The sequence below is a fragment of the Anastrepha obliqua genome, chromosome 5 (assembly GCF_027943255.1).
Source record: "Anastrepha obliqua isolate idAnaObli1 chromosome 5, idAnaObli1_1.0, whole genome shotgun sequence".
Taxonomy (NCBI): domain Eukaryota; kingdom Metazoa; phylum Arthropoda; class Insecta; order Diptera; family Tephritidae; genus Anastrepha; species Anastrepha obliqua.
The window spans coordinates 68,586,433-68,600,729 of NC_072896.1; the positions used below are offsets into that span (position 1 = coordinate 68,586,433).

The window sequence follows — 14,297 nt, forward strand, 5'->3', positions numbered from 1 at the left end:
CTCGTATTTGATTCTTACTGGAGACGGAATTTGGGTTTATCACTATATATGAGCCTAAGTTCAAGGAGTGGGCAATGCGGTGACTTGAAAACTGTTCAACACCGTAAGAAGCTCAAGATGTCCTAATCGGCTGAAACCATATTGAATAGGTACTGTTTTTGGGGCGTATAATGCATTTTATTGCCAGTTTTTATGACAGGGGCTACGATGACCCCGCCTTACATATATCAGTATATAGAAATATAAGCACACATATGCAAATGATTGCATACTCGTTGCAGCATGAAAGATGTCAAAAGGAATGTAACTTGTTTTCAACTACATTTATGCAAAAAAAAAAAAAAAAAAATCATAAGGAAAGCATCCTTACTGCGTAAGTGAGTGCGTGAGATGTGAATGGTTGTGTGCATACATATGAAAAATGCAGTAATCATAAACAGATGTGGCAAAGTGCATTTACATCTGCATTTGAATAAAATGAATGTAAAATGTGCTATTTTACATACAATATGAATGCATGCAAGCACGTGTGCAAAAAGATAAACACATTTGTGTGCTTCTACGCTAACCAAGTGCCGTTGCCACTAAAATTTGCGGCCAACAACAAAAAGGCTTACATACCAACCAAAATGTATGCAGGTACCAGCAACAGGTGTTTGTTCCACTTCCTTCAGGTCAAGCGCTCATTTTGTATTCATTGCTGGTAGTGGTGCTGAAGATAATGATGCAGATGTAGTTTTTGTTGTTGATGTAACAAAAATTTACAACTGGACATTGGTAATACATAGCGAAGAGGGTGAAAATGAAGATTGTACGAAAAGGTAATGAAATAAAAAATTAGCGCAACAGTACGAGTTGAAATTACGTTAATGAAAATGATGAAGAGCCATTTGGCTAAAGCACAATTTTTTAAAGCACTTTAAAGTATGCTGATGATACTTGGTAAGAGCAAATAAAATTCCAAAAAAAAAAAAAATATTTCCACTAAATTAAATATGCGTGGATATTACGAGCTGAACCATTGCACTGGCGCTGCTTGAGGTCCCTGGAATTTGTCAATGAAATGATAAATACGAATTATTCACTCATATTTATTTAATTCCCTTCAAAGGAATCAGGTAAACATGGTAACCAACTTAACTATAACTTTATAATAACTATATTCGTGTTGCGGAGTCATCATTAAAACGAATTACAAATATTTCTGGAACTACATTAAATGGAAAAGGTCGCGTTCTGGGAAACCTACACCAGTGTTCTTGAATGAAAGGTCTACCGAAATTCCATCAGAAATTACTGCCTTATTCGCCGACTTATTCAAATTGAACTTTGTTGTAACTATACCAAATCTTTACCAAAGTTTTCTTTAACGCTTTCTTCCGAAGATAATTCTAAGCAAATATTATCACTTAAGCCCTTCGTTATTGGGAAGCCATCCAGCTCTTTTTTGACCACTAAAAGTTATTTGTAACCAGTCTCTAATTTTAGGGGTGTGTATAAAAATCTAGAGGTTTCAGAGCATCTTAACCTTAGTTCAAGTACATCTTGAGCAATTTCGTGATGTCATGACTCAGGCGTCTGGAAATTTCAATATGTCTATCTTAGATCGGGCACTCTGAAAGAGAGGTAATCCTCCGTACGCGGAAATCAAATAGAGATAGATCGAAACTTGTGGATGGTGAGACTGATGTGGGTGTCTTTAGGGCGAACTTTAAAATTTCGATACCAACGGGCGGTTACTCCTCAGATTTTCAACCGATGATCTATGGCACAGAAATTTGTGGCAGAGAATGTATGCGAAGAGGCATATACCAGGCAGCAAAATATGTAATGCCGTCCCACATAATAACACTGAAACTCCTTGAGAAGTACTTTACTGTCCGCAATACATTGGGAGCAAGATACACCATCGTGCTGGACTGAGTATCAGAGCATGGAGGTCATGACGTCAATAAACAGGCGGACTGCTTAGCAAAAAAAGTCACTACATTAAAATTTCATTGAACAAAACCCTTTTGAGGGCTTACCAAAGCTCACATAAGGGAAATTTTCAGCCAATGGAAAGACGCGGAAATCATGCAACACTGGAAGGAAAGCTCAGGAGAGAGGCAGGCAGAAAAATATATTTTTTTTTCTTAAAGATCATCATTCAGCTTTTCCGAAACGAAGACTTATTCATAAGGGTCGTGTAACGCTGTATAGAATTTTTTTCAAAGCTACACTTTAGTTGCATGGCGCCTTTTGGTATCGCAATCTCCGTATATTTATTTGCGTGTTCTTAATCATCCAATGACTCAGACATCTTTAATCCGGCCATCTTTAGGATTTTGGTCTAAGGAAATAATTTCTTTAGCAGTAGTGTTTTCGTCTTGGCCTATGTCAGCGTTCATACCGCCCTGCCCCTATCCGAGAGGGCCATTAATATCGACTGCTCTATCTCAAATAATTTTGTAATTGTTCCAATGTCAGTACGGCCCGATTTAAACATGACAGAGTCGGGCCGCTGTAGGATAGCATTTAAGCAATATTCAAGTTGTAAATAGCAGACATATGTCTCAACATAGGAAAAAAATGATGCCTTTCAAAGAGAGGACAACGAGACACGTTTATAAGATTAGGGCTATCTAATATACACATATATAAGTATATGTACGATTATATGAAAAACCACATATCCACATTTTTCAATTTTTTTTAAAAAGTCGACTTATGTGCGAATATGAGAGAATTGTGGAAGCAATTCGAAGAACGATAATGTGGAAATATCTAAATATATCCTTCTCACGAAACTCTCCTTTAGCATACTGCGTACTTCGTTAACCCCACCGAAGTTCTTCCAGGTTGAAATTGAGTTTATTGGATAATTGTTAATCCAGTTCGCAACGGTTTCTTAAAGAAATTCTTAATGGAGCTGTTGTACATGCCTTCGTTGAAGGGTTTAAGCGTGTCTTTGTGGGAAATTTTTTAGGAATTCATTTCAATAAATAACAATATTGCAATATTTTCAGCACTGTCGTTCTGCGTTTAGGAGCTAAGAACGGTTCACATGACGGCTCGGCTAGACGGTTGCCATGATTTGATCAACATTTTCGATGATATGCCAACCAGAAGCAAGTCATTTGAACTACAGTTTTGCTATTGCATTCTATATTGAATTTCGTCCTCGAGCAGTAAACATTTTTTGGGCGCCTTTTCCGACTTTTGACTTTGATCATAGTGGTACTGAAGAATGTATTGAAGAATTTTTTGAAGCATAAGAGATAGATTGACATGGCCCACTTAAAACATTTAGAGAAAAATATTCCGAACTTTTTACTTCACCTAATATGCATATGACATAAATTACAGTTTCCTTCGCACTCACCTGGGGCGTATGAGTATCATTGGAAAGATGGCAAGTGACGGAAAACGTTTTGCTATTTAATTATGTTTGTAGAAAATTGAAATTGTGCCAGCAAAAATAATTAAATATGTCATCATACATACAATGTTTGAAGTAACTCGGATTGTTCTTGGAGCATCATGCAACTAATCTATTTTAGGATAGGACTCGCCAGTACAGCACTTTCAGAAAGTGTCTTCAAATTAAAATTATGTGATGTAATGTGACGAAGGCAGTAGTCTTGGAAATTTCTCCAGTTCTCCGCTCTCCTAAATAGTTTTGCGTCGGTTTTGAATTATCTGAAATACTGTCGCTTGAGCGGTAATAGAAATTTTAAGCCTCATTCAGATTACACTTAACTTTTGTTTTTTATTAATTGAAGGCGAGCAAAACGAAATTTGCTGGCATGGAACTATTAGAGACCTCTTAATTTTTCACCACAAGTATATCTGTGTAAACATTTATAAATGTGCATATTCTCATTTAATCACCGTTGCACTTGTGAGTTGCAAGTGAAATCAGTTAGGCAGCAGTTGGTCTGTTGCTGGCAAATTACAAAATCAATTTCCACAAGAAGCTGCCAATGCCAGACATGGCAAATGAACATTTAAAGCAAATTTGTTTTCATGTCACTGCCGAGCAAATTACTTCCACCATTTTCAGGTCGCCTGCAGATGTGCAAGAACATATGCAATCCTCACTGTTTTCTCGTGTAACTGGCTGGAGTAATACGAAATTAATTTATTCCATTTCGGTCAACATCTATGGGGCAACTCAAGCCCAAGCTCAAGCCAAATGCGTATAGGCTTATATACAAATATGAATCTGTAAATACTCAAGCCGATTGTCCTCGAGCAACAGGGAGAGGAAGAAAAAGAATGCAAGAAAAAGATATCAGCAGCAGAAAATTGGAAATTTCGTATTGGCATGTCGCAGCGGACAAGAATTCATACGCAACATCAACTATAACAACAACAGAAGTATCAAAATACTGCACTGCGCTGAGTATGTAACTACACTGAGTTGTAAGTATGCATATATGTATGTCTGTATGTTCGTGTGTATGTATGCGGGTAAACATTTATGGCATACAAATGACGCTTACCTTATGTTCGTATGTGCGATATTTTGCATGCGGGCTGACCAACCAAGCGGCAGGACTATAACCGCATTGGCAAATACTACAGGGCCATTCGCTGAATCAGCATACATGCATACATAGATTAGCACATACATATATACACATAAGCGGATTTGCTTCCTCATTTGCTTGCCATCGATTCCAAGACCGTCAAGAATGGTGGCAGTGACAGCTCGAAAAATTGGCAATCTAACGTTCCTTACTCCAACGCGATTGCTTGCATACTTGTGTGTGTGTGTGTACATCTCTGAAGGTCCACGTGCAACATGTTGCACGTTCAAATGTCATTATGATTCTTCTTTGCCCTGATCACCTACGCAACTAGCCTATGTGAGGCAACTAATGCTGGTCATTCGAATTATCCATACACTGCGATATTTTGTCTTGTTGAATGATTGGAATGAATTCTGTGGACATCGTTGTCATAGATCAAATTGAGTTGTTGACATTGTTGATGACGATATTGGGTTACTTCATTCGTTGGTGTATGAGGGATATCATTTCGTTTATGTGAGGGTTTTGATCATTTTGTTAAAGACGCCAAGTGAAGTAAAGTTTGGGGTTGAAGTATGGAACGAAATTAGAAATATGATACCTTTCTTTGCTCTCTAAATTAAAAAAAAAATACTTCTGGCTGTTTATTAAATGAAGTTTTGACATAAAGCTTAAGAAGTTCATAGTTCCATCGCCTACGATATTTACCGTCGTCAACGTGAAAGGTCCAAAAATATTCCACAGAATCTTTCTCTCAAGCACTCCAAGGGACGCATCATCGGAAATGGTTATCGTCCAAGCTTCTGCGCCTTATAGGACGGGCATTATAAGAGGCTTATTGATTATTAGTTTTGTTTGTCGAAAAAGGACTTAACATTAACATTTAAAACTCTGCATAAAATATTTGTCACACTAAAGCGTTTATACCTTGCTACTCATAACTCCATTACAAGACGCGCATCCGCCGAATTCAATGGCAAGGGTCTAACACCGTTCATCATGAAAACATCATTTCACCTGCAGCTACAACGTGACATGAAGGCTGTTTGAAGGATGTTTGACCGATCTCCTTCTTCTGTTTGTGGCGTGCGTCTTGATGTGTTGCACAAATGAAGGAGTCTATAGTTTTACGTCGCCTCTGAGTGGCAGATAGTTTTTTATGAGGACGTTTTTTATTGCAGAAGTGATTTTTTAAGAGCTATAGGAAAGTTTTCAAAAAACTTACGTAAAATTCAGAAAAATGCATAAAGTTTTTATTTAAATCCATAGTACAGCCCATATAATTTAATGTTTGAAGATTATTTCATGCAAATGTTGACCGCGACTGCGCTTCAAATGGTCCATCCACTTAGTCCAATTTTGGCATACTCTTTCCAATGTTTCGGTCGGTATCTCACATATAAATGCTTTAATGTTGTCTTCCAATGCGTTAATTGAAGCAGGCTTGTCTGAATAGACATGAGCTTTAACATAGCTCCACAAAAAATAATCTAAAGGCGTTATAACGCACGATCTGGGTGGCGAATTGACAGGTCCCGAACGTGAAATAAAATGTTCACCGAACTCGCCTCTCAACAAGTCCGTTGTTACGCGTGCTGTGTGGCATGTGGCACCGTCTTGCTGAAACCACATGTCATGCAAGTCAAGCTCTTCCATTTTGGGCAAAAAAAAGTTGGATATCATTTCACGGTAGCGCTCACAATTCACAGTTCCGTTACGATTCGCAGCATCTTTGAAGAAGTACGGCCTCATGAGACCTCCAGCCCATAAACCGCACCAAACTGTAACCTTTTCTCGATACATTGGTAGCCCATGCAATTCTTCTGGCTGATCTTCAGTCCAAAATCGACAATTCTGCTTATTTACGTACCCATTGATACAAAAATGAGCTTCGTCGCTCAACACAATTTTTTGACTTTAAACTTTCTTAACAGAACACGCATTTTTATAATAAAACTAGCTGTTACCCGCGGCTTCGCTCGCGTTGGAGCCCTTAAATAAATATCAAAGATCATTACATTTCAGTAGGACTGAATCAATGTGATTTAGTATTTCAAAATTACTACATACAATCAGTTTCAAAAACTTGAAATATGCTTTATTTAATTACAACAACAAATGTTAAAATATATTTCACTGTAACAAAAATAAATAATTTTAAATTCTTATAATTCAAAAAGATATAATGGAAAGTATTAATCTAGGATATTTTTGTAGACTATATTATAAGTTTTTCCGTCTTTTGCAAATATGTGTAAATTCCGGGCATTAGACACTCGCGAACATGCTACATATAGTTGACCGTGAGAGAAGCATGGCTTTTCTAAATGCACTCCAGCTACCTGCAATGTCTGCCCTTGTGCTTTGTTTTTGGTAACAGCAAAGCTAAGCTTGACGGGAAACTGGACCATTTTGAATTGGAATGGAAGGTCAGTGGGAATAATTGGAATGCGACACTTTTTCCCTTACCCATACCTGTTCAAATAGTAGCACCAAGTATATTTTGCCCCAATTTTGTTATCCGAAGTCTTGTTCCATTACATAGCAGAGGAGCATTTAGATTTCGCATAAGTATCACTGGTACAATAAATTTTAATTGAATTTTATGTGACGGTACACCCGACAGTTCAAGTGAGTTTAAAAATTCCATAGGATATGAAGTACTTTGTTCCGTATCCATAATTGTATCCATTGACAAATATTCCTCCATTTCTCTTTGGACGTCTTTAAAAATGTCAGTGTTGATCCTAGAAACTACTTCAATTAATTCAATAGAAACTATTTCATTTAATATTGCTCTTGCGCACAACCACTGATCACAACTCAAATTTTGTTGCTATTCCGGAAAAACATGAGCGATGAGATCCACATCATTTTCTACTAAATTCCAAAATTCTCTTGATAGTGATATATAACCTTCTTTGTCAACGTCTAAACAACCATCACGAATTTTCAACAACATTTCTGCATAAAGTCCCGAGTCCACGTCATTATGAAGATGAACTCTCATATTCATTTTCAGGCTGAGTTTTTCAACTTTCGACCATAAGCAAGATGATTTAATACATGCTTGAATTCCCTCTCTGAATGAAGGGTTTGTCGGAAATCACCAGCCAATAAAACTACCATTCCTCCCATTTAATCTGAACTACCTCGCAAGTCCTGGATAGTCCAGTTTAAAGCTTCTATAGCCTTCTTGTGAGACATTGTACTTTCATCCCACACTAAAAGCTTACATTCTCGCAGCATCCTACCTCGCGAACTATTTTTACTGAAATTACAGATCTTCCTGTGCCAGATTTAATGGTAATTTTAAAACAGAATGTGCTGTACGGAAGCCGTTTAATAGCGTAGCGGCAATACCCGAAGAAGCTACAGCAACTGCTATTTGTTTGTCTTTTCTGACGGACATTAATAATAGGTTAAGCAAGAACGTCTTTCCGGTTCCTCCTGGTGCGTCGAGAAAGAAGAGTCCACCATTGCCGGAGTCTATTTTACGTAAAACTTGGTGGAAAACATGATTTTGCTCTGGAATTAATTGAGGGACTAATTCTGTTACTTGATGTTGCAGTGCTATAAAATCATAACCTAGCTCTCGAGCAATTTCATTATTAAAGTCATCTGTATTGTTTCGTCGAGGGCTTTGCATTCCAAAATCATTTAATTTTTTTCCAACCATTGTAAAAACCTTATTTTCGATTATAATTAGCGTTTCGTTGTAGATATCTTCATTGAAAGTCATATCTGTATGTACTCGCTGCAGTTGGTGTAAAATATCTTCGGCCATGTATCTATTCTTTGTACTTATCTCAAAGAGTTTGAGGATTAGAAAGACCGCAAGAAGATAAAAGCGTAGCGTAAAGTTCCCTGATTTTATCTGGTGATCGACATTGTACCGCTTCCTCCATAGTTTCGTCCCAATGATTATCATTTTCTAACAATCGCCGAAATTCACATGCTTCTCTGTATGTTTGACATTCCTGACCATTGACAATTTTAAGTTCTGTAAAGCTAGTTGGACCTCTAACATGATGCAATAACATACGCAGACAAAAGCATTCGAAATTTGTAACATGTACAGTATAGACACGACCAAGGGCATCCGATGCTTTAACCCCAGGTTGATTTTCAACAGGTGTACCTTGAACACGACGATGCCACTCTTTTTTTGAGGTGTTCCATGTATAATAACGGGGAACCTCAGAGTACAATAATGTCCTTGCAAAAGTATCATTCTGACAAAGGTGGAAAAAGGCAGTCAGCGTGGTCTTAGGAGTAGATAAAATCCTATCTAGATAGATCAGATTTCCGTTTCCGACGCATTTTTAAAGAAGAACAGAGTAAGAATTAAAATGAGTGGTAAGATTTAAAATAATCAAGTGACATCTAACCACAAAAATGACACCAAACTTAAAAAATCAAAATTTTATATATTTTACATATATAAAAATATAAAAATAACAGAAGAATACCAAATATCAGATCATGAAGAAAAGGGTAAAATTCCAATTACTAAATTTGACCCAAACAAACAAATAAATAAACTGGGCAAGCTAAATAAAACTGTTTAATAAAAAAACAATAAATATAGAAAAATTTCAAACAGCTGAAATTTTGAGATTTTTTGACAAACAATTTTTTTATCATTCAAAAAAAAATATTTTTTTTTTAATAAGAAGTATCCTATATTACTTCTAACACCTCCAAAAACATGTGTACAAAGTTTCATAATAATTGGTTAAGTAGTTTTGCCGTGAAAGCGTAACAAACAAACTTACATTCACATTTATAATATTAGTAGGGATAGGGATTCAATGATTTGCAAGCGTTGTTCGTTTGTAAGACGATTCATGGTTAAATTATAGACCAAACTGAAGATGTTTGACAGTGAAACAAAACACGAAACGTGCGTCAGCTGTTTAAACCAACTGGTTAAAAAGATAATAGCTAAAAAATCACCCGTTAGTTGCTACCTACGTAGACTGACTGTCTTCAATAAGGGTGAGCTTTGAAGAAGAAAATCTCTGCCTGGTCAATTTGATCTGCTGAAATGTCATTTGCATAAATTACTTTTGGAAAAAGATTGCAGTCATCTGGAATTTTGTAACCTTACAGCACTGAGGTTTGATGGAATAACTCAGTGTTAGTACTAGAACCTTTGAAAACTATCAAGGAAATTTTATACGCAAAAAAAAGAGTAATTTCAAGTTGTTTACAAACAGCACAAGGTTACCAGATTATAACAGCGATCACGACCGGTTTCAATCCAAACCGATTGACTCTTGCCCATTTATTTATTCCTTGATATTGCCAAAATAATCTTCCCCATATCTATACTGTTCTTCAAAATTGTTTCCCTTTTTACTGTAACTTAATAGTCAAACTTCAATCAAATATTTTTCACATTCGATTTCAATAGCTTTTCGTGAAAATTGTAGATTTTTTAAACTCTTTTTGTAAGTTTTTCGCATGTTTCGTTTGCAAACCGCCTAAAAATGTTGCCAGCGTCATCAAATGTATCAGCTGTGAAAGAAGCGGATGAAAATGAGCCCAGCACTTCGTCATTTGCGGCCAAATGCCATTCTGCGCCACGGCAGGCATCGAGCATCACAGACCCCTTGGATATACAGAACTCTAACACCAGCTTGTACGATAACAGTGTGTTGACGCCACCCGATTTGACATCTGATGAAGAAGAAGAGTTTTGTGTTTACAATCCAAATCAACCGTGTTACTGTATTTGCAATAAAATTTCTTATGGCCGCATGATTGCTTGCAACAACAGGACGTGTCCATATGAATGGTTTCATTTTCCATGTGTTGGTATTAGACGACCGCCAAAGGGTAAATGGTATTGCCCACTTTGTACAGTCAAAATGCAGTGTGGCGGCAGGCGAAAGCGAAAATTTTCTTAGTACTTGGAATACTAGCCTTAAAAATGATCAGTGTATTCTGAAGATTTGAAAATTAAAATATATATTTTAATAAAAATAAAATCTGGCTCTCTGTGATTCCATTTGAGACATGAATATTTAATAATGCAATTTGTGCTGCAATATAATATCGGCAGTAGTTCTCCAGCTCAAAATTTAGTAATTTTTTCCAGAAGTTTTGATATCTGTCATGGGTTTGAAGTCGAATGCCATTGGAGAGTATGGGTTGTCTTTGAAAGTTGTTAAATTTGCGCTACCTTTTATTCTAGACACTCTAACACATACTCGTATTATTAATTCTTGCTTCACAGCCTCAATTTTTTCCAATAGAGTGAGCTGTTATTATTCCTGTAGCCCAAAAAAAAAAAGCAATGCTATTAGTCCTAGTGATTTTAGGGTGATAAGCCTTTTGCCAATCTTTTAAAAGGCGTCCGAGTCGCTGATGGAAGACAAATACGGGTATCATCATTTGTTCCGGAAAATTATGTATTGTCTGTATTGCAGTCTGGGTTAAGATAAAAATACCTGATAACATAAGGATGCAGTTTGACAACTGTGGGCTATCTCTTCTTTGTCATCTGGATTTATCTAAGGCATTTGATTCGGTAAATCACGACGTTTGTTGCAAAACGCTTAAGCATTTTTTGAATTTTCTGATAGTTCAGTCAAACTTTTGGTCAGCTACCTTTCAGGAAGAACTCAAAAGGTAATGTGCAAGGCAGGCTTCTCCCCGGTTTGATTTGCTGGGTGATTTTTAAGAGCTATAGGAAAGTTTTTCAAAAAACACACGTAAAATTCAGAAAAATGCATGAAGTTTTTATTTAAATCCATAGTAAAGCCCATATAATTTAATGTTTGAAGATTATTTCATGCAAATGTTGACCGCAACTGCGCTTCAAATGGTCCATCCGCTTAGTCCAAGTTTGGCATACTTTTTCCAATGTTTAGGCCAGTATCTCACATATAAATGCTTTAATGTTGTCTTCCAATGCGTTAATTGAAGCAGGCTTGTCTGAATAGACTCGCCTGTAACATATCCCCACAAAAAATAATCTAAAGGCGTTATATCGCACGATCTGGGTGGCCAATTGACAGGTCCCGAACGTGAAATAAAATGTTCACCGAACTCGCCTCTCAACAAGTCCATTGTTACGCGTGCTGTGAGGACTTTACTACTCAATTGCCTACTTAGTCCAAAGTAGCACTTGTTGGCAAGAGAGATTCTACGTTGGATTTCAAGGCTGGTTTGATTTGCTGGCTCCGGTGTGCCGCAAGGTTCTTGCCTTGGTCCGTTTTTGTTTCGTTTTTTTGGAAATTATATATTCTGAATTGTATTTAACACTAGTAGTGACCAATCTGCAATTTCACAATGGGCCCAGTCTAAACGCGGCCAAGTCATCTGTATTGCTCATTAGAAGCAGTTTATTGCGTGTGAAAGACATTCCTAAATTATTTGTTAATAAAAAGATACAAAATTCAGGCTTTGTTGTTAATTCTGTGTTTAGCTGTTCTGACCATGTAAATGAAGATGTAGGCAATAATATACTGTTTCACGTAGATTAAGAATTTCAGCGTTGTTTTACGCCATTAGAGACTAGAAACTATTATTATTCATTATATACTCTATTTCAAGTGAATAGCGTTACACATCAAACACAGTCCCTACTGTGATTGTTATGTCCCTCATTACGTTAAATAATACATTGAAGGTCAAGGAGTTGGAAGTGAGAAATTCGTCATCGCCTGAAAATATCAAAACCTCCCAAACGATCCATGGTGGTGAGTGTAAAAAACGTTCAGAGCACTATATAATTCTGTTCCGATTAACAATAAACTTAATGTGAATAGGTATATATAATATGTGTCTGGAAATTCACTGATTATATTAGCCAGCAATTGAGCTCCCATGAGCCCGGATAAAGATATCACCAAGTCGCTACACCTTTTGAGAAAATGTTCGACTAAATTTCACTAGTAAAGTCAGCTATGGCTTACTTTGTATTTATGTATATCAACTAGCAGTAGTTCAGTAGAAATTTGCTGTTGGAGTAAACAAATGCTTTGAAACCAATAAACAAGGTGGCACAAAATAAGTCATCCTACCGGAAGATTTATAATTTTTACAACCCGGGTTTTACGTATTATTACGTTTAACATATTCGACACTTGTGAGCAACACAGCTGCAGTATACAAACATATAATGAATGAAGCGTGTAACGATCAAAATATGGATTTCATTTCACTCAAAATTTCTTTGATTTTATTTAGTAAAATTGGATTATTAATTTTTGCGCTACCTTATACTAGCGAATGCAAGATGAATCAAAACACTTTTTTTTTTAATTAAAATTTTTTCACCAAAATTTTTAGGAAATATTTTTTTTCCAGTTTTGAAAATACTCCATGAAAACTCCGCAAATACTCCTTGATTTTTTTCATCTTATTTTGTTAATAGCTGATACTTCTTCTTCTTAATTGGCCCGATAACTGCTTACTTGATTTGGCCGAGTTGTCCCCATCCGAGACTTTGTTTCGTTTTTATTGTGGGGATTTTTACGTGGCGAGTCCCAAACCCGGCGCACAACCAGTTATCCTGGGTTGCTTCGCCTTCTCACTTATCTCACTTCCGAACGGATGTCTAGAAGCTACCTAGAGGATAATTGGGCGAAGACCGGAAGTTGGAGCTGTTTGCGCCACATGCAGAAGAATTGTCCTGGCCACTCCCATGTAAATGGCGATCAGGGACTTTCCCCACTTGCGCGGACTTCTAAATATTGAACCATCCTTTGAGGCTGTGCTTAGTAATTTCCGAGTTTCTATGAGAATTCCCATAACATTTCGAGTTATCTTCAAATACGTGCAAAACAAAACTTTCCCTCCTTTTTTAAAAAATTAATTTTTGAACAAAGATTTTTTTTTTCAAATTTTATTTTACACTTGAAAGCACAGATATTTCAATTAAAAAAACTTTATTCCAAAATTTTCTTCATTGAATAAATCGAAAAATTATTAATTTTTTTCAAACTAGTTCCGTTTACTTCTTATTCTAGTCAAACCTATAAATAAACCAGTTTTCAGATTATTAATTTTATTTTAAACATTTTTCTTTCTTGTTTTTTAAATGTAGTTCAAAAAATAACATAAGCATTATAAATCTTAACTTGAAACTCTCAAAAAAATTTTACGAAATTACATCGAGAAAATAATTTTTTGAACAATATTTGAAATTGTTAAATAGAATTTTTAGCATAGTTTTTACCACTAAGCGCAAGTCGCATCTATGTAACGCATGTCATTCTAACCGGCACCAAAGCCTTTTCCCCTTAGTGTTTTCAATTCAGTGAGATTTTCCTTGTCTTCTGCCACAAGTTGCTGGTATTACATCGAATATATTTAGGGATGGAATAGTTCCACTCATACGTTCAAAGAAAGGCTCACACATCTTCTGCAAAATCTTTCTCTTGAACATTTCAAGGGCCGCTTCAACGGATATTATAATGTTAATGCTGAACACAATAATATTTGCTAAAAAATCTGAAGCACTGGGGTATACTTTTGTAGTGCTATGCTGTTGGTATATACAGACGATGCTAATACCCTTGGTTTTAGGTGCTCTTTATGCTTACATGAGGGCAAAAAGTAAGGTGAATAAATTTGTCAAACTTCGCGGGATTAAAATTTCGCTCTAGTTATTTTTTTCATGAGTTGGCAGCACTGTTAATAACATCTGGACCAACTTTCATGGGAATATCATTATCAGTAATATATTTACGCTTGTGTTTACCAAACGACCAAGAGTGCATTTTACGATTTTTACAATGTCTGATTTGATTGAGCAGAGAAGTG

The 14,297-nt window shown here is 36.3% G+C and overlaps 1 protein-coding gene across 1 annotated transcript; it reads left to right on the forward strand.

Moving 5' to 3' along the window:
- The first annotated feature begins 9,892 nt into the window (after positions 1–9,892).
- Positions 9,893–10,538, forward strand: LOC129248216 (inhibitor of growth protein 3-like). Its single transcript, XM_054887683.1, has one exon. It carries the CDS (start codon positions 10,013–10,015, stop codon positions 10,430–10,432), a length of 420 nt encoding a protein of 139 aa, XP_054743658.1. The 5' UTR covers positions 9,893–10,012; the 3' UTR covers positions 10,433–10,538.
- The last annotated feature ends 3,759 nt before the right edge of the window (positions 10,539–14,297 follow it).